Source organism: Podarcis melisellensis (assembly GCF_964234715.1).
Source record: "Podarcis melisellensis genome assembly, chromosome: 11".
Taxonomy (NCBI): Eukaryota; Metazoa; Chordata; class Lepidosauria; order Squamata; family Lacertidae; genus Podarcis; species Podarcis melisellensis.
The window spans coordinates 42934661-42958276 of record NC_138543.1 but is presented as its reverse complement, the minus strand read 5'-3'; the positions used below and the strand labels follow the sequence as shown (position 1 = coordinate 42958276).

At 40.3% G+C, this 23616-nt stretch overlaps 1 protein-coding gene across 6 annotated transcripts in view; it reads left to right on the top strand.

Annotated features, from left to right (window-relative positions):
• PARP8 (poly(ADP-ribose) polymerase family member 8) overlaps window positions 1-23616 on the top strand; it is a 173379-nt gene that overhangs the window by 99269 nt on the left and 50494 nt on the right. For all 6 annotated transcript variants that reach the window (XM_081929646.1, XM_081929648.1, XM_081929647.1 and 3 more), the window contains 3 exons: window positions 12793-12887; window positions 18564-18624; window positions 20995-21085. In XM_081929646.1, coding sequence (XP_081785772.1) covers window positions 12793-12887; window positions 18564-18624; window positions 20995-21085 — 247 coding nt within the window. The remainder of the gene's footprint in view (window positions 1-12792; window positions 12888-18563; window positions 18625-20994; window positions 21086-23616) is intronic.

The following is a 23616-nucleotide window of genomic DNA, read 5'->3' as shown; positions in this document are numbered from 1 at the left end:
GTTCAAATTGTCCTGACATGGCTTTAAATGCCTAGTGCAGATCATAGAATCATAAAGTTTGAAGAGACCCCCCCAAAGCATCTGTGGCAATCCATCTGTCCAATTTAAACAATTCAAACTGTATATCCAGTTGTTGTTGTTGTTTAGTCATTTAGTCATGTCCGACTCTTGTGACCCCATGGACCAGGCACTCCTGTGTTGTCTTTGTACATGGATTTTTCTTGGTAGGGATACTGGAGTGGCTTGCCGGTTCCTGCTCCAGGTGGATCACGTTTGGTCAAAACTCTCCACTATGACCTGTTCATCTTGGGTGACCCTGCACGGCATAGTTCATGGCTTCTCTGAGTTATTCAAGCCCCTTCGCCACGGCAAGGCAGTGATCCATTAAGGGGTATCCAGTTACAACTGCAGTATATAATGGAAGGCTTAAGTCAGGCACCCCCAAACTCAGCCCTCCAGATGTTTTCGGACTACAACTCCCATCATCCCTAGCTAGCAGGACCAGTGGTCAGGGATGATGGGAATTGTAGTCCCAAAACATCTGGAGAGCTGCCTGGCTTAAGAGAACAGTATTGTCAGTAGGCAAGACAACTCTATTGCCTCTCTTAAACAGGTCATGGCTGTAACAGGAAATTCCTAGCTCCATCCATATACAACTTAGTTCAGTGATGCTTACTGACTGCACCCTATAACGACACAGTATGAAATTAGCAAATGTTTGGTAGTGAAATTTTGGGCAATAGCTATGCAGATTCTTTTTTTTGAGAAAGTGAATTTGTGTTATGAATCATTTTCTCTCAGTGTGTTTATAATATCCTGGAGGAATTCAACCAAGAGAAGTAGCAATAAAGTGGATGCTGGTGTGGACAAACTAGCAATTACATTTGTCCTAAAGGAAAACAAAATTAGTACAAGAGGCATAGTTTGTTGGCACTCGGCACGCAAGACACCTAAATTGTATATTCGAAGGCAAATAGAGTATGAGGCAAGATGAGGGATTAGTACAAATGAGCGTTCAAGAGGGAAAACAGGCAGACAGGTAGGTTTCAAAATGGAATTTTAAAAGGCAGAGCCAGGAAGATGAAACAGAGTTGAAAGAAGATGGTAGAGGAAGGAAGGAAGGAAGGAAGGAAGGAAGGAAGGAAGGAAGGAAGGAAGGAAGGAAGGAAGGAAGGAAGGAAGGAAGGAGGATGTCAAGCAATGGAAGCCTAAGATAACAAGTAATGAACATCATTAGGAAAAAGGATGGTATGAAATTGCACAGGTCCTCAGTTTTTACTTCAGAACGAACTGGTGGGATTCCTGAATCTCTCATCTCCTTCTTGTAACGGGGAATTCTGGGAGCATTTACTTGCCCAGATCTTGCCGGGGGGAGGGGAAGGACAGGTGGAGATCTGAGAGAAACAACTGCTCAGTGGCAGAATCAGGTTCCTTGGTCTCAACCCTTAATGCAGAAAGTAGGCAGTGCATATATTCAACTCCAGACCCATGCTTCTGGGCAATGTGAGGCATGGATCAGACCATGTTGTAGCCATGTTACCATCATAAAGAAGCTACAGATGTAGATGCTGAGAGTATTGAAACTATGGATTTCTTGGAGGATAGTATCCCTGTTGCTGTGTGACAGTATTTTTCTCACGCACAAAGAAAAAGGTCCCTCTGCAGTATTTTCTCTAAACATTCTCTGTTATTTTTTGTCTGGTGGCTCCCTCCTGCTCAGTGTCCCACAACAAAGCTAGGTCTTGTGGAGGGTCCAAGATGGCGGCCAGTCTGCCCTGAGAAAACTACTGGAGAAATTCACTGAAATGGTCTTCCAAATTTCTCTGTGCACAAACTGGGTGAAGTATTTCAACAGGCCTTTTACGCACAGCTCCAGTTTTTAGTAGTCTGAACCAAACAGAAGTGACACAAAGAGCTGTGAGTGATGGAGAGATTATAAGACAGTGGCGGCGAAGAAGAAAACTCTGCTTTGATCTTTGATAAAAGGGTTTCTTTACTCCTGCCAGTCACCTGTGCAGAATTCTTCAGGAGAGAAAAAAATGCTTTCCTTCTCTAGAACAACAGTCAAAAATCTATATCATGTCTCGGCTTAACGGCTCATCTCTTCTAAACACAATCCATTCAGACACAGGAAAGTGATACCTTTTATCTTCGCAGGTATTTTACTTTTCACTGTGAAAGTTTTTGTTTGCTCTTTTCTCTAAATAGTAAACAGAAATGTGCTTGTCCAAGTAAAAGCATGTATGGTTAGTTTTTGGCTGTGTTGCTCCTAGAATCTGTTCATTGACAGACAAAACAATAATCCTATATTTAAATATGACACTCGCCAGCTATTTGTATGTTTATCTCCTTAGAATGAGTGACACTATACGTATTTTACTTATAACATGCTACTGTTGAATTGGATTCTGTTTCTTTTTAAAAAAAAAAAATATTTTTATTAGTTTTTACACATATTAATAACAATACAAAACAAACACAAACATCAAAAACAAACAACAAAAATCGACTTCCCCATGCCTTCCCTTCGCCACATCCTTGTTTTACCATTTTTCGAGCAACTCATCAATCAGTCTTTAGTTAAACCCCTTTTGAATTTCCTTAAAGTTTAAAATTTACAGCTGTAGTTCTTTATTTCCTACCCCTTAACATCTTATCAATCCACAATTTTACAGTAATTTTTTAGATATGTTTTAAATTTCCTCCAGTCCTCCTCCACTGTCTCTTTCCTCTGGTCACGGATTCTGCCGGTCATCTCTGCCAGTCCCATATATTCCATCACCTTCGATTGCCATTCTTCCAGAGTAGGTAATTCTTTCATCTTCCAATACTTTGCCAACAGGATTCTTGCTGCCGTGGTTGCATACATGAAGAATGTCTTATCCTTCTTTGATACCAATTGGCCGACCATGCCCAAGAGAAAAGCCTCCGGTTTCTTTACAAATGTCCACTTAAGGACTTTCTTAATTTCATTATAGATCATTTCCCAGTAGGCCTTAATCTTTGGGCAGGTCCACCAAAGATGGTAGAAGGTACCTTCAGCTTCATTACATTTCCAGCATTTATTATTGGGCAGATGGTAAATCTTTGCAAGTTTGACTGGGGTCATGTACCACCTATAGATCATTTTCATTATATTCTCTTTCAGGGCATTACATGCCGTAAATTTAACACCGGTGGTCCATAACTGTTCCCAGTCGTCAAACATAATGTCATGACCAATGTCCTGTGCCCATTTAATCATAGCTGATTTCACTGTTTCATCCTGTGTATTCCATTTCAGCAGCAAATTATACATTTTAGATAAGTTTTTAGTATTGGATTCTAGCAATTCTGTTTCTAACTTTGACCTCTCCTTCTGAAAACCAAGTTTCCTGTCCTGCTTAAACATCTCATTTATCTGACGGTAGTGTAACCAGTCTCGAACTTTATGCTTTAGCTTCTCAAAACTTTGTAGCTTCAGTCTTTCACCATCATATTCTAAAATTTCACAGTACTTAGGCCAATTAGAGTCCATATTAATTTTTTTCACTGCTTTCGCTTCCATTGGTGACAACCACCTAGGAGTTTTACTTTCCAATAAATCCTTATATCTATTCCAAACATTATACAATGCTTTCCTGACAATATGGTTCTTAAAACTTTTATACACCTTTACCTTGTCATACCACAAATATGCATGCCAACCAAAACTATTGTCATATCCTTCCAGATCAAGAATGTCTGTATCTTCAAGAAGTAGCCATTGCTTCAACCAGCAAAAGGCTGCTGATTCATAATAAAATCTTAAGTCTGGCAGTGCAAAGCCCCCTCTTTCTTTTGCATCGGTTAAAATCTTAAATTTTATTCTGGGCTTTTTGCCCTGCCAGACAAATTTAGATATATCTTTCTGCCACCTCTTGAAACAGTCCATTTTGTCTAGAATCTGTAGCGTCTGAAATAAAAACAACATTCTTGGCAATACATTCATCTTGATAACAGCAATTCGGCCTAACAAGGAAAGTTTCAACCTAGACCATATGTCTAAATCTTTCTTAACTTCTGTCCAACATTTTTCATAGTTGTCTTTAAATAGGTTCACATTTTTTGATGTCAGATTTACCCCCAGGTACTTAACCTTTTTTTCTATTTCCAACCCAGTTTCACTTTGAAACCTATCTTTCTCCTCTTTTGTTAGATTTTTTTCCAGCACCTTTGTTTTCTGTTTGTTCAATTTAAATCCTGCGACCTGGCCGAATATCTCCATTAATTCTAAAACTCTTTTTGTACTAGCTTCTGGCTGTTGCAAAGTTAGCACTAAGTCATCTGCAAATGCCCTTAACTTGTATTGTTTGGATCCGACCTGTATTCCTTTTACCAGCTGGTCCTTCCTAATCATGTTTAATAAAACCTCCAGGACCGATATAAACAGTAAAGGGGATATAGGGCATCCCTGTCGTGTACCTTTCTCTATTGGTATCTCATCCATTACCACATTGTTCACAATTAATTTCGCTCTTTGTTCAGAATATATTGCACCTATACCGTTTTCAAACCCTTGGCCTACCCCCATCCCATGGAGATTCTTTTTCATAAATTTCCAAGAAATATTGTCAAAGGCCTTCTCCGCGTCCACAAAGATCAGAACTGCCTTCCTATTAATGTCCACCTCTAGCATCTCTAAAATATCTATAATGTTCCTCACATTTTCTGACATATGTCTCCCTGGGAGAAAGCCTGTTTGGTTCTTATGAATCTCCTCCATCAAAACTCTCTTAAATCTTTTTGCTAAAACATCTGCAAAAATTTTATAATCCACATTCAAGAGTGATATAGGGCGGTAGTTCTTAACTTGATGTTTCTCAGTTTCTGTCTTCGGTATAAGTGAGATAAATGCGTCTTTCCACGATTCAGGAGCCTTTGCCCCCTCTAATATCTGGTTACATACTTCCTTCAATGGCTGTATTAGCCATTCTTTAAGATCTTTGTAGTATTTTGCAGTCAAACCATCTGGTCCTGGCGATTTCCCCAATTTCGTATTCTGGATGGCACCCTCTATTTCTTGTTCTGTGATTTTTTTCATTCAAAATCCTTTTATTTTGTTCTGAAATCTTTGATAGTCCATATTTTTTGACGAATTCTTCTATTTCTTGTTCATTTGTAGGCCCTTGTGCGTAAAGTTTTTTGAAGAAACTTTGAAAACAGTTGCTTATTTCATTTGGTTTGTTGATAATTTTCCCATCTATTTCCAGGGATGTCACCGTATTTAACTTTTGCCTCTTTTTCAGTTGCCCTGACAGCAGTTTCCCACATTTATCTGCCGATTCAAATGTCCTTTGTCTCATTTGCTTTATCTTCCATTCTATTTCCTGATTCATCAATTCCATATATTGGGTCTGATGGTACTTTATTTCTCTTAAAATCTCATGAGACTTCGGCTTAGATCTCAGTTTCTTTTCTCCTTCCTTTATCTGGTTCAAAATTTTTTCCTTCTTTTCATTTTGTTTCTTCCTTTTTATAGAATTTTGCTGAATTAGGAATCCACGCATCACGGCCTTACTTGCGTCCCATACTATTCTTTTTTCAACCTCAGTTCTCAAATTTATCTCAAAGTAATCCTTCAATATTTTTTGGGCCTTATGATAGATTTCTTCATCTCTAAATAGGGTGTCATTCATTCTCCATCTGAAGGTTCCAGCCGTTGTTAATTTCATTTCCATCTTGACTGCATTATGGTCGGAGCAGGTTTTTGTGCAGATTTCTGTTTTTTTCACTCTTGGTGCCAGACTGCTAGAAATCCAAATTTGATCAATTCTGGTCCAGGTCATTTTTGCTTCCGAGAAGAAGGTTCCCTCTCTTTCCAGAGGGTTCCTAGTTCTCCAGATGTCGATCAAGTCCATGGTGTCAGTGAGTTCGAAAAAGGTCTTTGGTAGTCTCCCATCCTTAGATATTACTTCTCTTTGTGCCTTGTCCATGTTTGTGGAGACAACTCCGTTAAAATCTCCCATCATTATAATTTTAAGATCCATAAAGTCCATTAAGGTCTCATGCAACTTCTTGAAGAACTCTGCCTTCCCCTCATTGGGTGCATAAACTCCAACAATTAAGATCTTTTCTCCTTGTATTTGAATTTCTACTGCCAGGTATCTTCCTTCATCATCTTTAAAGATCATTTTTGGTTCCCATTTTTCCTTGGCATAAATCACCACCCCTCTTTTCTTAACTTTGTCCGAGGAAACAAATTCCAGTCCTAATCTCTTATTTATCAAAAGTTTCCTGTGTATCCTGGCAATATGGGTTTCTTGCAAGCAAATTATATCTAATTGTTCTTTCTTTAATATATGAAAAACTTGATCTCTTTTTCGGGGATGGTTTAGACCATTACAGTTCCAACTCAGAAGTTGCAGAGACATTTTTATTATTGGGTACTTTTCCCACCCACTGCTCCAAGTTCTTGTTCCTCGTCCGTCGGTGCTTGGTTCAATCCAAACGATAGGTTGGTAATGTCCAGTGTTCCCCCCTCTACAGTTCCTTTCTGAAAATCCTCAAGGTTTCTCTCCAAAAAGTGTTCTTTATCTTGAATTGTTTTTATTTTAATTTTCTTCCCTTTGAAGTTAAAGGACAGTCCTTGTGGGAATTCCCACCTGAATTGAATGTTGTTTTGTTTTAATATTTCGACTAGGTCTTTAAATTGTGTTCTCACCTCCAAAAAGTATCTGGGAATATCTTTGAAGATCTGTATTTGGGAATTTTTGATAACCAATGCCCTCTGGAAATGTAGGTTCAATATTTTATCTCTCTCTTCCTTGGATCTAAAAGTTATTAAACAATCCCTTGGCTTCTTGCCTTGCTTTCTTCCAATCCGGAAGGCTGTAGTTATTGTAAATTCCTCTTCCTCTTCTCCCAACTCTTCACTCCAAAATTCTTGAAACTTATCTGTAAGAAATTCCCCAAGCTTGTCCTCCTCCTCCTCAGGTACCAGTCTCAATTTCAAGTTCTTGCCTTTCCTCTCAAGTTCCATAAGGGCCAGGGCTTCATCATGCTCATGTACCTTCCTTGCAATAGGGACAAATTTCCCTTTGGTTTCCTCGGCCGTGGTCCTCGCGTTTTCGGCTATTTTCCTCGTCTCTGCACTTTCCTGAATTAATCGATTTATAGAATCTGTATTTGTCGATATAATTGTCGTGTTCAAATCCAATCTTGTTGTCAATTCCGTCAGTTTCTTGGAATTCTCTGTAGATTGCCTAGTAAGCGATTCTAGAGATTCATTTATCTTGAGTAGAGCCTGTGTCATGGAATCCATTGATACCGTTGTTGTTCTTTCCTGTGTTGCTGTTGCTCCTGTCAAGGAGCCTCTTTTCTTTTGAGCCTGAGCCTGTTTTGCCTTGGATCTTGTTGATATTTCATCCAGTGGGCCGCTCATATCTCAAGGTCGTTCCCACAGGAACAGTTGCAGCTGGAAAATCCCACTGTTTATGTCTCAATGCAACAGTCTCTCTTTTAAGCCTCTAGAGGGAGTACATTGTATCCAATGCGGTAACAAAGAAACAGGGAGAGAAATAGCCATGCAAAGTTCCAAAAGCGAAAGTCCAAATACAAACCCTCCTTTTTGCAGTTTAAAAAGTTACAGTTTTTGTCCGCTAAAGTCCCGTTATTTTATGTCAGACAAATCTTACTACAAATTAAGTTTGACAGCTCACTTCAGGCGCTCACTTCCCCGGCAGCCTGGCCAGAGTATCGGCAGTGGAAGGTTTCCCATTCAAATCTCCTTGAGCAGATAAAATTGAGTCAAATTTCTTCCCCCCCTCTCCTGCTCGTTGGGGGGGGAGGTCCTCTTCCGATGTCAAGTTTAACCAATTTAAAAAGCATAAAAACGTCCCCTTTAAACACAGCTTGCTCTTTTCGTTGCTCAGTCAATCATGTAGCTCCGGGGGGCAGACTTCCTTATTTTTTGCCTCTCCCGTTTTCAGCCAAATCTTCTCAAATTTTAAAGTCCCGTTCCCTTTATTTATTGTTCTTACTCACGGGTGTTGTTTCCAATCGGTAGTTTCAGGAAGGAATCGGCGCTCTCCGTCAATGGCGACGCGGCTTCGCTCCGTGAGCTGGGTTGCGATCCTCAGCACCGCGCTCACACCCGATGCCACTCCGGAGCCTTTAAAAAGGCTCTTTCGCGATACCGGGGGGCGCAAAGGTGCCCACCGAATCTCCTTGTTCACAGGCTTCAGCGCCTGTGATTTTAGGGGTCCCCCGCTCGCCGTAGCGGGTCAGACCCGAACTCACGGAGCAGTCCTGCTTCGGAGCTCGAAGCAAGGACCGCCATTAATGCTGGCGCCGACCGGAAGTCTCCAATTGGATTCTGTTTCTACTCACTAGAAGTGTTATGTCAGAAATAGGTTTGTTTTATTTAAGACATTTATATATCACTTAATTATTCACGTTTCTAAGCAATGTAGAGAAAAACAATCCACAGAACATGAGATAATAAAACAATAAAAAATTATCACAAAACCCAAATGCTACCTTAAAATGCTGCCTTAGTTTTAAGAGTCTTAGTCCTACAACTGAAGCAAAGAGGGTACCTGGGAGGAAATTATGCAGGCCTGACGCCACTACATTGAACACATAGCTCCTCATAGTTAAAAGCCATGTATCTCATTCATGGGGGACCACCAACAGAGACTCCCCCAAAGATCTCGGTGATCAGATTGGGATATAAGGGATCAGGTGATCCTTGAGATAACCTGGACTCATGTTGTTATGGGCCTTGTAAACTGATTCAAGAACCGTGAACCTTTTGAAATGTGATACACAGGCATCCAGACCGTACGTCATCCGATTCTCCTACCCCATCCCACCAGACGTTTGAATGTATCTATATGCAGATAAGTGTGTCTTTAAATGAAGATACCAAACCTCTTCCTCTTCTCCCAGAAAAAAAGGCTTATTCAAACTTACCTAGAGAAAGAAAAGATTTGCCTTTAAAAGTTCCCAGACAGATGGATAACACAAGCAGAGACTGGTGCACAGGCCGTCTTGACAGACAAATCCCTGTGCACACACATACACAAAGACAGATGTGAAACACATACCAACGTAGGCTGATAGAATGATACACACAGAGACATCTGCTGCTTGGGCAAATGCATCCTGCTCAGGTCCATACCCATGAACAAAACTCTTTCATTTCTCAAGATACTTAGCTGTACTCTTCAGAGTGTAGGTAAGGGGTCACATTTTTAAAGGCTTTCCCCAAGAAAAGAATTTCCTGGTGCCCTCCGGATATCCCATCAGTCCTAGCTATTTCCTGATTTCAGCAGTATCCCAGACAGAATCTCGGATTCCTTTCTTATATAAGTGTTGCTAGTATGCATCTCTAATAATCCTGTTTAACAGGTGTGTTCCTGGCCAGCATCCCAACAATCATTGGTTGAGTTTAACTAGTCTGGCTTTTTGACTTGTTAGCTGCTTCAGAAGTATGTTTTTAAACAAACAAACAAATAATATCTTAGCATTAAGCTTCAGGCCCGGTCATGTTAAGCATCTGCTGAATGTGACTTCTCTGAATATCAAGTCATTAGCCCCTTAGCAGGAGAACTGAATGTCATATTCACTATTCTGATTAAGGTCTGAGACTCCCTGACATCATCACAGGCAAAATTGCACATTAGCGTTTGACTTTCTACGAGATACAAGACCACCCTGTTCCCTCCTATTTACACTATATTAATGTAAATCTATTTTGTATTGACTTCATTGGAGTCTTAGCTTTATGGGCTGTTAGAGTCATTGAAAATTCCCATGGGTCTGGTTGATGAGTTAGGGATAATGGAAATTTTCAAGTCATTACTTGGATGACTAATATTTTCTACTATCTGCCGCACCAGGTTCATAGCAACCGTAGTTTTTTACATTCCTATTTAGAAGACGGCAGATTGTCTATAATTCTGTTGTAAGTTTATTGTGAACCCATTTCTTCTCTTTGTCTCTCTCCCACTCTCTTCTTACCATCCCACCACCAGTTCTGTGGCTGCCATTTCTCAAGGCTTTCAATGGCAGTGTAGTTATTAAAAAGAATTCAACAAGATGTGTGGCTGCTTCCCATGCTGAGATTTCCCTTTCTCGGGTGATGCTGTTATAACCACATAATTTGCCACTGTCCTGTGTCTTCTAAAAGTGTTGAGTGGAGCGATGGAGGATGCTACTCTCCTAATGCAAACAGCTACTCCAGGCATCCCCAGACTCTGCCCTCCAGATGTTTTGGGACTACAACTCCCATCATCCCTAGCTAACAGGACTAGTGGTCAGGGATGATGGGAACTGTAGTCCCAAAACATTGGGAGGGCTGAGTTTGGGGATGCCTGATCTACTTCCATTGTGGGGGAAAATAATCTTTAGATTCTTGCTGTGGCATTTTGAAATAGAGCATGGTGTCATTGGAAGACTGGGGAATAACTCTGCATGACATATATGAAGTTTTATTAGGGTAAGCCCTAAGTGCACCAAAAAAACCCCGAATAAATGTACATATACCTGCCCAGTACAAAGTTCAGTGCACCTAGGTTAGGAATAGGTGGATTTCTTTTTGGTCAATGTCACTTTCATACATCACTTTCATACTCAGGTGTCAGTTCCATCCCATTTTTGCATTAATTTGTGACACTCTCCAAGGATTTTCTCTAAAATAATGTTTCGTTCAAAACAGGCATTTTAAAGCACATTTTGATACTTTTTTTTAGTTGTGTCACAACACTGGAGAAGTGCAAGATTCAATAGATAGTTCTGTTGCAATCCGCACATACTTCCAGGAGGTGCATATCAGGTCAGTTCATATTAGAATTCACAAAGATTTAATTCTGACAAAGAAAATCTCTCCTGAAGCAGGATAGTTTGAAGGAATGCAGCCTCTTCCTTGCCATTTTAGCTCCACAGTAATGTACCTTAACATTTTATATGAGCCCTATTTCAATTTAAACAGGCCAAATAATGTTTGCATCACTTTCCTTCCTTTTCATTTTTACCCCAAAGACTTTTTGCAAAACCCTTTCATTTACATTTCCAAGAAAAAATAGACTATTTAATGAAGGATAATTAATTTTTAAGGGCTCCAGATGAGGTGAAAATACTGCTGAGGGGGACTGAATTTTTGCTGGTACTGTGTGGGATTGTGGTACAGAGGGAATGCAAAATAATCCAATAAATGAAATTCCCTCTGCAGAACCTCTTTTTTCTCTGTGTGTGTTTGACTTTGGAGATCACACAGCAAAGAGATCCCTTTAATCAGAGTTTTCGGTCATTGGGTGATCATTGACAGAAGGTATTGCATTTATTTAACCTCCCAAAGACCAGGAATCTCTTATGACCCTATTTTTTTGGGTGGTGGTGTTACCAGTCTGGGGTCTGAGTATGCTTTGCGTGCAAAAAGTTCATTCTTTGGTGTCACCCGGTCAGGCTGAGAAAAGATCCTGCCTGAAGCCCCAAAGAGCTGTTGCTAGTCGGTAGCGACAGTACTGAGGAAGACAGGCCAGCGGTCCATTTGGTATAAGGCAATTGCCTACTGCCACAGAGGAAGCCGGTCAGTAAGTCACACAATTCAGGCAGGAGTTAACTCCTCATTAGTGAAACATGATCTTCACAAACTTGGCTGAGTTTCAGGCCTAATGAGCACAGCAGCTCTTGCTCTGTAGGTCTTGCTCCATTAAATAGTTGCTGAGACTAAAAGCCCCACTACCTCACAGATGTCTCCTCCCTAGGGCTTCTTGCAATCAATCGGAGACTGCGCTTGTGTGCAGTCAATCTCTCCTCAACTCTTTTCATGCCTCTTCTGGTTCTGGGAGACAAGGGGAGAGGAAAGCTTGTTTGCAGCAGGAGAAGGAAAACACCCATGACTCTCAACCAGCCTGACTCATCTCTGCCTCCTGACCTCCCTCCTTCCACTCGTCTGCTTCAGCTTCTTCCTCTGATTTTTGACTTCTCTGTCAAAGACTTTCCCAACTCACTGAGCCCTTTTACCCCTTCAGCTTCTGACACCTCCTCTTCCCAGCCTTCTCCTCCTTCTCCCTGTGACCACCCATCACTGTCCCACCACCAGTTCCCAGACTCTGAGCCTTCTTCCCTTGGTGGTTCCCCAGCTGGTTCCTCCCGCTATTCCTCTGTATTTGTATAAGGCCACCCATCATTACTGTTCTCTGTATAATGTAACTGCAGGATAGCTATAAATGCCAGTTGCTTGGGGAAATTAACAGGCAAGGACTGTTGAATTTATTTCAGAATTTACAAGCTACTGTACATTCAGTGAATACCCGAACAGTGTATACAGTGGTACCTTGGGTTAAGTACTTAATTCGTTCCGGAGGTCTGTTCTTAACCTGAAACTGTTCTTTACCTGAAGCACCACTTTAGCTAATGGGGCCTCCTGCTGCTGCCGCGCCGGCGGAGCACGATTTCTGTTCTCATCCTGAAGCAAAGTTCTTAACTCGTGGTAATATTTCTAGGTTCTCGGAGTCTGTAACCTGAAGTGTCTGTAACCTGAAGCGTATGTAACCCGAGGTACCACTGTACAATCAACCCTTTTGCCATGTTCTTGTTGTGGGCATCCTAAACGCACTTGCCTAGTTTTGCAGAAAGCAAAGTGGACATTTGGTTTCATCCACTGAGAATTCTTTTTTTTAAATTCTCTTATACGTTTTTGCACTTCCCTGTGTTTCTGCCACAAGGTGACCTCAACTTAGGGCCAGTCGTTGAAGATGGGTTGTGGGGGGAGTTACTAAGAAAGAAAAACTCCCAGCAAAACATATTTTTCCCTTTTCTCTGCAGGTTAGTTATGATGGAGAACTTCACAAGCACCCACAGTTGGAAGCGGACTTGGCAGCAGTGAGAGAGATCTATGGGCCAAATGCAGTTTCTCTCAGGTATCTATATATCTCTTTGTGAAGGTGAATTAAGGATGGCTTTGTAGCTATGAAGAAGATGGCAAATTAATATAGCTTAGCACCGAGGGCAAGCTGTATATCTGGTATCTAAAACTGAGTAAATAAAGGCTTCTACAGGGAATCTCTGTTTCAGAACAAGAAGTTGCATGCCCTCTCATTTCCTGCATATACAAAGGAAAAATAAATTGAATAGTGTTTTGTTTTTTCCAGGTATCTGGATTTCTCCCCCTTTGGCTGTATTGGATTTACTGAAATTTAAGATACTGTTCTTGGCTTCACTGCTAAATGTCTTTGGAAATTTGAAGACTTCTGAACATACAGTGAAGCCTTTGGGTGATTAAATAAACAGTTTTTGGCAGTTCAGGGCTGCATCCTAAGCACACTTGCTAAACTTCTTTGAATATACTGGGACTTCACTTCCAAGCAAACATTCGTTGGATTGTGCTGCATCATAGTTAGCCAAGTTCACCCATAACACTCAGCCAAACCATGGATTAGCACAAACAAACAAAACAGAAAAGATGGTGTCTGCTTTGCTCCTTCTCTGGTCCTGTTGCTACAATGCCTCTGTGAACTAAGCCACAGTTTGGCTCAAGCATTAATGTCTGAACATAAGTTTGTGGCTTATCTCCCCAAGACAAACTACAAGTGGTAAGCCATAGTACAAACCTGGGCTACAGCTCAAGGTTTGTTTGGAGCAAGATAAACCACAAGCCTGGGTTTGGATGGCAAACTCTGACTTAGTCTATAGCACCCACACATTTGGTTATTCATGCTAAACCATAGTTTGGCTGAGCATTATGTCTGAACTTGGTCAGGCTGCTAATTCATAAACTCTATGGTACCTGTATATCCAACATAATTTTAGTGAAAGAGATTAGTCAAATGTCTAGTTAACTCGAAGAACACCTAAAAGAACAGTCTGCTTCTGTCATTGTGCTTAATTTGCCATTTCATCTTCATGGATTCAGTTCCTAGAGTACTTTACAAGTGACCATTCCTCATCACCGTTTCAGCCTGTCTCTATTTTAGTATAGAATGAAATATAAAATGTTGTCAGAATTTGAACGTGAGCTGTGCATATGTTGCTCTCTCCATTTAGTGAAGCCAAATTAATATTCCTTAGAATTCATTTGTTTCATTCTGCTGAGTGGCATATGAATTGAATTTGTGAATGTATGTTGCAGTTCCTTAGACAATACGACTAAAGGAAAATCTTACTTTCATTACGTGCCGTTTTGAATTAAGTGGAAATTCATTAAGTACAGAGCGTATTGGAAATTAAAGGCCAGACATGGAATGAAGAAGATAATCATTTAATTGCAAGGCTGATAACAGCTATAGTTGGGGAAGTTATGCATACCTTCATAATAAGCTCCCTCAGGCTCCACAGGCTATGAAAGTAAATGTTAACTTCTTATAAAAACGTCAGCGTGCTCAATTTCTTCAGTACCTGCTTCATTATAATTTGTGTGATCTTCTGAGGCCCAATTCATTTGATAACTGGCTGCTTCTGGCTTGCAAAAGGAAAGAAGAAAACCAAACAACCCCAAAACATTTTACATTTCTTCTGTGCCACTGTTGAAAGTGCTTACAAGTTCCTTGGTGGTCAAAACAGGCTCCTCTGAATTTTCATTCTTTGTATTGTTGGTTATTCTTTAGCCTGCAAGTCCATCTGGCACCTAGGGAATATCTGCAGTTTCCACCAGAATCACCTTGTGATCTTCCCTGCCCCGCAACCAACCAGCAACTTCACACATTTTCCAACCTGCCACATTTTCTATACATGTTTGACCATTACATGACTTGTCATACAGGGTCATGTAAGGTACATCAATCAGGAAGCTATACAAGAACTTTATTGCCTCTCTTCAACAGTACCAACTGTAACAGGAATCTTCTCAGTTCCGTCAACATGCAACTCAATCCAGTGCCACCTAGTGGCTAAACCATATAATGACATTATCCACACAGTTGGCCTAAGACATCTTGTGCCTAGAATAGAAAATCCAAATAGCAAATGTTCAGTGTAGCCTCCCCATACTTGACAGGACAGATGCCATGATATCATTACTGCACTGAATGCTCCATAATGTATATCAGTGTTTCCCAACCTTGGGTCTCCAGCTGCTGTTGGACTACAATTCCCATCATCCCTGACCACTGGTCTTGCTAGCAAGGGATGATGGGAGTTGTAGTCCAAAAACAGCTGGAGACCCAAGGTTGGGAAACACTGATCTAGCCCAGTGTTCCCCAACCTTGGGCCTCCAGCTGTTTTTGGACTACAATTCCCATCATCCTTGACCACTGGTCTTGCTAGCGAGGGATGATGGGAGTTGTAGTCCAAAAACAGCTGGAGGCCCAAGGTTGGGGAACACTGATGTATATGACTGGTACCTTGATATACTAACACTTGATAGTTTTTTAGAGATAGCCAGTATCTCTCACCATCCAACAGGCTGTTATTGGGGCTTAATTACCTTATCTGGGATTTTAACTTCTTATTGCTACTGTTGATTCTGTTGTGATTTTACATTATCATTGTACTCCCACCCTGGGATCATGTTGTGATGGAGGTGGCTTAAAAATACTGGGTAGAGATCAGTGTCAGACTGTTACAACTGTTCCATCTGGGCATGCAATGCAGCTTGCCAGATCCTCACTCTCTTCCCAATTGCGTGCTGTTCTGAGTGTTTTCCTCACCTCCACAGAGCCAGTTTTGGGGGGTATACATGAGAGGAGAGGAGGATAAGCCCCATTGTGCAAGTGGAAGTCCTTGTACAGGGCTTCTGTTGATTGGGTGCATTGGGTGAATCCCACCCCATTGTAAACAAACAAAAGAAATTGAACATGCCCCAGCCATGTACTTAATGAGAAACTGAATAAACAAACTGTGCCTTGTACCAGTATATTTATTGAGAACCTAAGCAAACACGGAAGACCCATAAAAATGTATTCATAATCTCTTGATAGGTTGAAGGTGTTGCTAAACCAATTCTTAACTCTGTGGTTTTGTCTTAAGGCCCTATCTCTCAACACTCAATGTGTAAAGTGTACCATGGAAGCATAACTGGCACATGCAATCTTGTTGAAGTGCTAGACGTTCGTGCATATATTATGTATTGGCGAATTCTGCGCTTACTGCTTGTAGCAGGAAGGCCAGGCAGTCAATGACCTTGATAGCTTTAAGAGGAGGACTTTAAAGTTCAGGTTTTCTTCCCTCCATAGGCATATTGAACAAAATATTTAATATAGATGGGTTGCTCTAGTTCTAAAATACTATTCCAATTTTCTTTTTGAATTTGTTTGTGTGTGTTGGTTTATTTATATGTCACAACAACTACCAGACTTTTAGAAGACATCTGAAGGCAGCCCTGTTTAGGGAAGCTTTTAATGTTTGATGTTTTACAGTATTTTAATATTTTTTGGAGGCCATCCAGAGTGGCTGGGGAGGCCCGGCCAGATGGGTGGGGTATAAATAATAAATTATTATTATTATTACTATTATTATTATTTGACCAGATGCACCCAAAGTGATGAATAACATATTAATACAGGAGAAAAAGACAAGGAAAGCACAGCCAATGCAATCAGTCAATCAGAACAAAATAAAACAGCAAAATCGTCATTATTGAATTTCATTCACGCTCATTTTACAGTCACTGTTGGAATAACATCTTCTCTGTATAGCTTACTCAACAAGAGAACAGTCAATTGATTTTGCCCTAATATTTCAAGTTACTGCTTTTATTGTATGTTTGTTTTATCATAAATATTTAAGATGTAGTCCAGCTAAATTTAAAACAAACCACTTTATTTCAGTGGGAGAGTTCAGTACATTGTTAACTGGCTCAGGACTGAAATACCTCAAGGACTGCCATTCCCCATACAAACCAACCCAGACACTGCATTAATCAACTTTGGCCCATCTTTGTGTACCTCCTCCATATGAGGTCTAGAGGATGGCAACACAAGAATGGGCCTTTTCTACAGTGGCTCGCCATTTGTGAAATGCTCTCCCTAGGGAGGTTTTTCTGGTGCCTTCATTGTATAGTTTTAAGTGCTGGGCAAAAATGGTTCCTCTTCAACCATGCCTTAATATTCTGTATCCATTTGACTATTTATTTGTGCTTTTATCTTGTATTTTAATCTACTGAACTACCCTGAGATCTTTTGATGAAGGATAGTATATAAATCAATCAGTCAATCAATCAATCAATCAATCAATCAAATCTTATCCACTGAAATCAGTGGATTTGTCCTGAAATGTACCTTGGTGTGTGTGCAGTTCTCCCCACCCCCTTTTCTTAATCTTTTTTTGCATGATTCAATTGCTTTACATATACTATTTTAGTCATCCTTACAACAGCCTTCTGATGTATTCTAGTACAGTGGTACCTCGGGTTACATACGCTTCAGGTTACATACACTTCAGGTTACAGACTCCACTAACCCAGAAATAGTGCTTCAGGTTAAGAACTTTGCTTCAGGATGAGAACAGAAATCGTGCTCCGGCGGCGCAGCGGGAGGCCCCATTAGCTAAAGTAGTAGTAATAATAATAATAATAATAATAATAATAATAATAATAATAATAACTTATTTGTACCCCGCCCATCTGTCTGGGTTTCCCCAGCCACTCTGGGCAGCTTCCACAGAAGTAGTGCTTCAGGTTAAGAACAGTTTCAGGTTAAGTACGGACGTCCGGAATAAATTAAGTACTTAACCCGAGATACTACTGTATTATGAAGTGGTTGCACTGTGCCTGACCAGGCTTTCCCTTATCGTGTAGAACAATGGTTTTGTTTCCACGAACAGACAAAACAAGTTGAGGTGTACAAAGAACAGAATGACACATTGTGTATCATCCTGAACCATCCTTTCACAGAGGTGTCCATTTTGTGTGGCTTTTTCCAAATGTTAATGATTTCAAAATAATGACTTGGTGGATCGAAAGTCAATAACATGTGGCAATGCTGCTTCATAACTCCATCTTTGGGGCTGCTGCATTGCACTAGCTGTGTCTTAGAATGGAAATTATTTTGGCTGTTTTGGACTGCACATTCTTTTCTTCCATTTCATTTTTGTGGCTTAGCACGAAACTACGTTTTCACCGTTAAAACCACATCTCCAAATGTGAGCTAAAATGCCACTCATTTCCCAAAGGCTTCCTGTTGGAGGTTATCCTGCCACAATCTCCTCCAACTTCTTTATGCTGAAGACGCAAGAAGCTGTTGTCTACCAGATCAGACTATACATATGTCCATCCAGCTCACTACTGTAATGTCTGCTGTGGCTGTTAGTATCTCTCTGGGGTCTGAGGCAAGATATGTATCTCTTCACTTGCTACATGAGCTTTTTATCCAGAGATACTGGAGACTGTACATAATATCTGCTGTGTGCAAATTATCAGCTCTGCTACTGAGGTATGGTCTCAGCAAAAGCCACCCAGAGGTGACATTTGAACCATTTTGGCGCGGGTGCAACAGAACCTATTCAATACTGCAAGAAATTCCATTTTTATGCTGGAGGAAACTGGGTTATATACACGGTTGACTGTCTTCTAGTTTTATATTCTTCAGTCTGCTGATAGGATATCTCTTTTGGATGATCACAAGTATCAAAGTTAGTTGTAACATGTTGTTCTTTCCTTTCAGGGAATATGGAGCCATTGATGATGTAGACATTGATCTGCATATTGATGTTAGCTTTCTTGATGTAAGTAATTAAACCATATGGTAATATAGCAACCATTAATACATAACTGCCTTTGTTTTTCATCAAGAGGTGTAGTCAGCCACACACTGGCACATCGCTTTTTTTTACCACCAGAAGCTTCTGTTGCATGAGTCTGTTTTCAGTGGAAACATTGTTGTGATAGGTTCCATGCAACTCTTAAATATTTGGTGTAGTTGTATACATTTATGTCATGGTGACTTAAAATGATACAGCTTTCTCCATTAATATCAAAAGTTTATAGCAGGAGACAAGGGACCTGGTGTCACAGTCCTCTGCAATAGTTCTTCATGTTAGGTTTTGGTTTTCCGTGCTTGCAAGAAAGTGTGTAAAGTTTAGGAAAGACAGGAAAGACATCGCATGGGCCCTATTGCGTATCCTCCAGCAATTTACTCCATGGAGGGATGGTTTTGGTCCAAAAGTGCCTTTTTGAATGGCATATGTCATCGACAGAAGTGGCCTCCTGCACACTAGGGTAGAGCATGCCAATTTAGGAGGTAAAGCTTAATTTTTGCAAATTCCTTCAGTGAGTGTTCTTAAAAATATGTTTTTGGATGTGAGGAATTCAAATCTGCTATTATTTTTGTGATCGGACAACATTGAGCTTGGTAGGTTTGCATTTGATTAAGCACATAAACTGCTTTTGGAAAACCAAAGAATTTTAATTTTACATTCTGAACATGTCAGGTAATTAATAATAATAATAATAATAATAATAATAATAATAATAATAATAATATACAACTGCAAGTACTTGGCAATCATTTTAGTGATTTCTATGCAATTTTACACACATTTTCTTTACCAAGCAAAACTAAATTATATTAATCTAACCAAAATATCTTTTGAATTCCCAAATCATGTTACAACTTTTCAGCACCCCTCATTTTGGGAATTTCAAAGTTGAAAAATTCAACATGCCTTAGCACTAGTGTTGCATGAGAAAATTGTGTGTTTTCTATTTTGCACAAGACCTTGTACACAAAGGAGCACAAGAACTGTGACAGGACCTATCTTTTGTAGCACTGTGTGAACTCTTACCAAACAGTGCTAGTGTCTGTTTTCCTTCCACACCCAGAGGGAAGGGATTCTCAATGACAGGGAGGAGTTGTGTTCATCTCCATCTTGGATTAGTATCTGAACTGAAGAAGAATTTGGTGGCATGTGTATGGCAATGCTTGGCTCTTATAGGAAGATGATGAGTTGCCAAGATTTGTTATCCAAGCCAAGAAATGCAAAGTTCAGGCCAAAATCTCTATGAAAGAAAGCACTATTTTGTTTTAAATGTAGTGGAATAAATTTTATCATTTCTTCATTTAAAACCATTTTCAACCTTTTCCATGACTGCAAAACCCCAAAGGTTTGCTCAGTCGGCTTTTAATATCTGGGATGCTTAGTTCATTCCAAAATTTATCGGTATAGAGATCATAACTGTGACCAATAAATCAGGAATTGGATTCTAATCATCTTTTTATGTAACTTTTACTATGTTCAGAATTAACATTTTTGATGTGGCTTGTAGATAGCAATCTCTCATGATTCAAATGGTTTGTAAGATCTTTGTCCATTATCATATTTAACAGCTGTACCATATAGGAATGTATGTTCCTTCAACAGTTCTCACGCTTGAAGAAGAACTTTTATTTTAAATGTAGATATTTCATGGAGGAAATTCAGGGCAATTTATGGGAACAAAACAGCCCACTTTGTTGTAACTCACACCTCGCTAAGTAAAAGTTGTTAACCATAGACTATAGTTTAATGAATCCATCCTAGTTCTGACTCTGAAACTGAAATATATTTGATATATATATATCCAGAAGTAATGGGATGAATTTATTTGGACAAAGGCAACCATCCTATACTCGCAAGGAGTAAGCCACTGTGGGGGTAAGTGGGACTGACTTCAGTTAAATCTGTATAGAATCAGGTTGCATGTGACTGAAGATGGAAACCATAGTGCGTAGATGCCTGCATAGCCCATCCCTTGCTCCCCATTCTGGGGGAATAAAACAAGAAGACTAACTTTTGTACAGCTTCATTTCTGCAAACCTATGGGATAAAATGATGCCTATGGCAGAGATTTGTATAGGTACCACGGGAAGGGGAAAGTTCCATATTCTTTTCATTTGTGAATCCCATTTCTGTCAAAATCCAGTTCATGCTTTATTACTAACCTCTTTCCAGTTACTGATATCAAGTAGAAGCTGATAGAACTCATGCCTTGGCAAATCAATCTAGACAGCAACTTAGGCCAGCACATTCATTTCCTTTGCCAGCCCTGGAAGCGAGAATGGCGGAATTTGAACCTGATGATAATGGCTAATGGATTCTGTTGTGCTCTTGATTCAGGAAGAGATTGCAGTGGCATGGGACGTGATCCGCACAGAGCCTATAATTGTGCGGTTGCACTGTTCACTCACGCAATATCTAAATGGCCCCGGTAAGTCGCTTTTGTTGCTCCTTTTTCCTATGCGATGCCTTTGTAGGGAGTCCTGCACATGGCGCCCATGATGATTTTTCTCCACCAAGCAATTACAAGACTCGATTGTAGTGCATAATTATATTCTAAAGAAGAGAGTATTGGCTTCTGAAGGGCTGTTTAATTTTAGCAGACCGAGACATAGCAATAATCAATGGGTGGCTGTTAATACTACAGAAATTCAATTATTAAATCTGTGTGGGCGATTATCAGTCAGAATGGATTGCTAATGAAGTAGAGTGATGGACTCTCAATCAGGTTAGGATTCCTGATCCTTCTTAAGATTTAACTTTGCAACTTCCTACACTCAGCAAACCCGCAACCCTTTTGCATTTGTTTACCTCCTGAAGAACCCTGGTGCCTTGCAGAGAATTCTGGGACACAAATCTGTGGCAGCTTTCCATTCACACAGGGCTGCAGTGAGGGCAAACCCAGCCACCCTTTCCATGGCTACATATTGCACTGGAAGATCAGTATAGGCTGGCAATCTGTCTTCCCCCCCACTGTGGTGATCTCATTGAGGAAGCTCTGATAACCTTGCAGGAAACTTGAGGGTTTTGAGGGAAATGGTTTGAAAGTCAGAAGATATTATGGAGAATGCATGCCTACTGCTGAAAACCTCAGCCAGTTTCTTCCTTTCCTTTTCTGTGTATTACGTAATGCTCCAAAGGCTGTGATGCTACATCACTGGGCTTCAAGTTCCCCCTTTTCTAGAAAAAGAGGTCCCAGAATGCACCTCAAACAACTCTTTTATTCTCTTATGATGGTAATGGTGCTCACCTGAGAAGTGCCAGAACTGAGTTCTGGTTAGTTCTGGCTGAAAAGAAAAGTCCTGAGACACACAGGAGACCCATTGAGAGAGAAAAATTCAGTTCCCTACAAGCAATAACATGTATCACTAAGATTTCACTGTGAGCCTTAAACCAAGCTGTGTTATGATTTTTCTATGCATAGAAAATTCATTATAGCAACAGTCATAGGGGACCAGCCTTTACTCAGTTTTTAAAAACTTTGAAATGAACTTCTGATAAGCTCTTATGTCACCAACACAATTATTTGATAAGCTGTTCATTCACTCGCACAATTAATTTCATCACTTGACAAAACTATTCTTTCTTTATGAGTACTTCTTTTTGCACTGTCTTGTCTAAGCATCACCATTAACACTAATTCAAAGCAATTGTTGAGGTAGCATCCTTTTGAAAATTAAGCAAGAAGTGTTTGGGTTTTTTTAATCAAGTGGTAGATGAACACTTATTATCTTTGTACTAACGACCGTCTTTCAATAGTTGTTTTCTTTTTCACATTCGTGAAAGAACTCAGCCGTCTCCTTGTTATAGCAATCTGTGCCCTGTTTATAATTTGAGTTGACCGGTGAGGTCATTTCCCCCAAGCCGTATCTGTGACATCATCTGGGGTTGGGGTTGAATCCTGCATTGGCTGTGCACTCCTGTCTCCAGTCCAAAACAGCCAAAGGAAAAGGATTTCAACACCTACCCACTTGTCACTTGTATCAATGGGTGCATTCAGACATGAGGAATATTGTGTTCGTTTTCCTGCTAATAATGCTGGCACTTCTGTCCTGTTCTCTGATGTTCCTGTCACATTGCAGTATCAGTTGTCTTATGGAACTTTTAGACCAATATACCACCATGCCACACTAAATTTCATTTGCACCAGGGAACCATTGGACAATGTCACTACTCCCCACCTTTTCTGCATCGTCTGCTGATATATTGCCCCAAATTTTGTCATTTTACTCCTGCAGTTTTCTAGGTTAATGCACTATATTCTGGAAGTGGCTTTCACACTCTATGAAAGGTCAAATACAATCCTGGAATTAACAGGGAAATGTTGGGGAAATGGAATAAACTGCTGTGTGAATGCAGCCAATTTTTATCCACATCAAGTGCCTTGCTTTGTAAATTATACATTACCTTTCCATACTTTTGTCTCCCTTTCTGTTCTCTCTGTTCCCATCCCTCTTGTGTCTCACCAGTACTTACATTAAAAGCGTTCAGGTGATGTTTCTCCTGGAAGCAGGAGAGGTTCTCTCTCCACAGCCGAGTAGTGACTCAAATAATATTGCACGTGTCCAAAGACAGACCTGTCCAATAGTCTCATGAAAAACATATGCAGCCCAGCACTCCAGTTGATGGGTGTTGTAACTTGCAGGCTACACCGCTCTTGGCTTTATATCCTTGTTTAACTTCTTGCCTGAACTAGTTTTCTGTTCTGCAGACTGCAAACGCTTGCTCTTTATTTCGTTGATCCTAACAAAGGTACTGCCCTTCTGTGGATTTTGGATGGCATCCAGCAGTGAAGCAGGCACAGTCAGTGGCAGGGCAGCCAGATCAACACCTGCCTTTCTTGCCCTTGCAAGAAATTAATGTGGCAATAATCACAAGCTGAAAGCCATGGTCGCGAGCCTTGATGGTGCAGCTGAGTGCAAAAAGCACTTGAACCCTATGGAATAAAAATGCCAGGCTAAT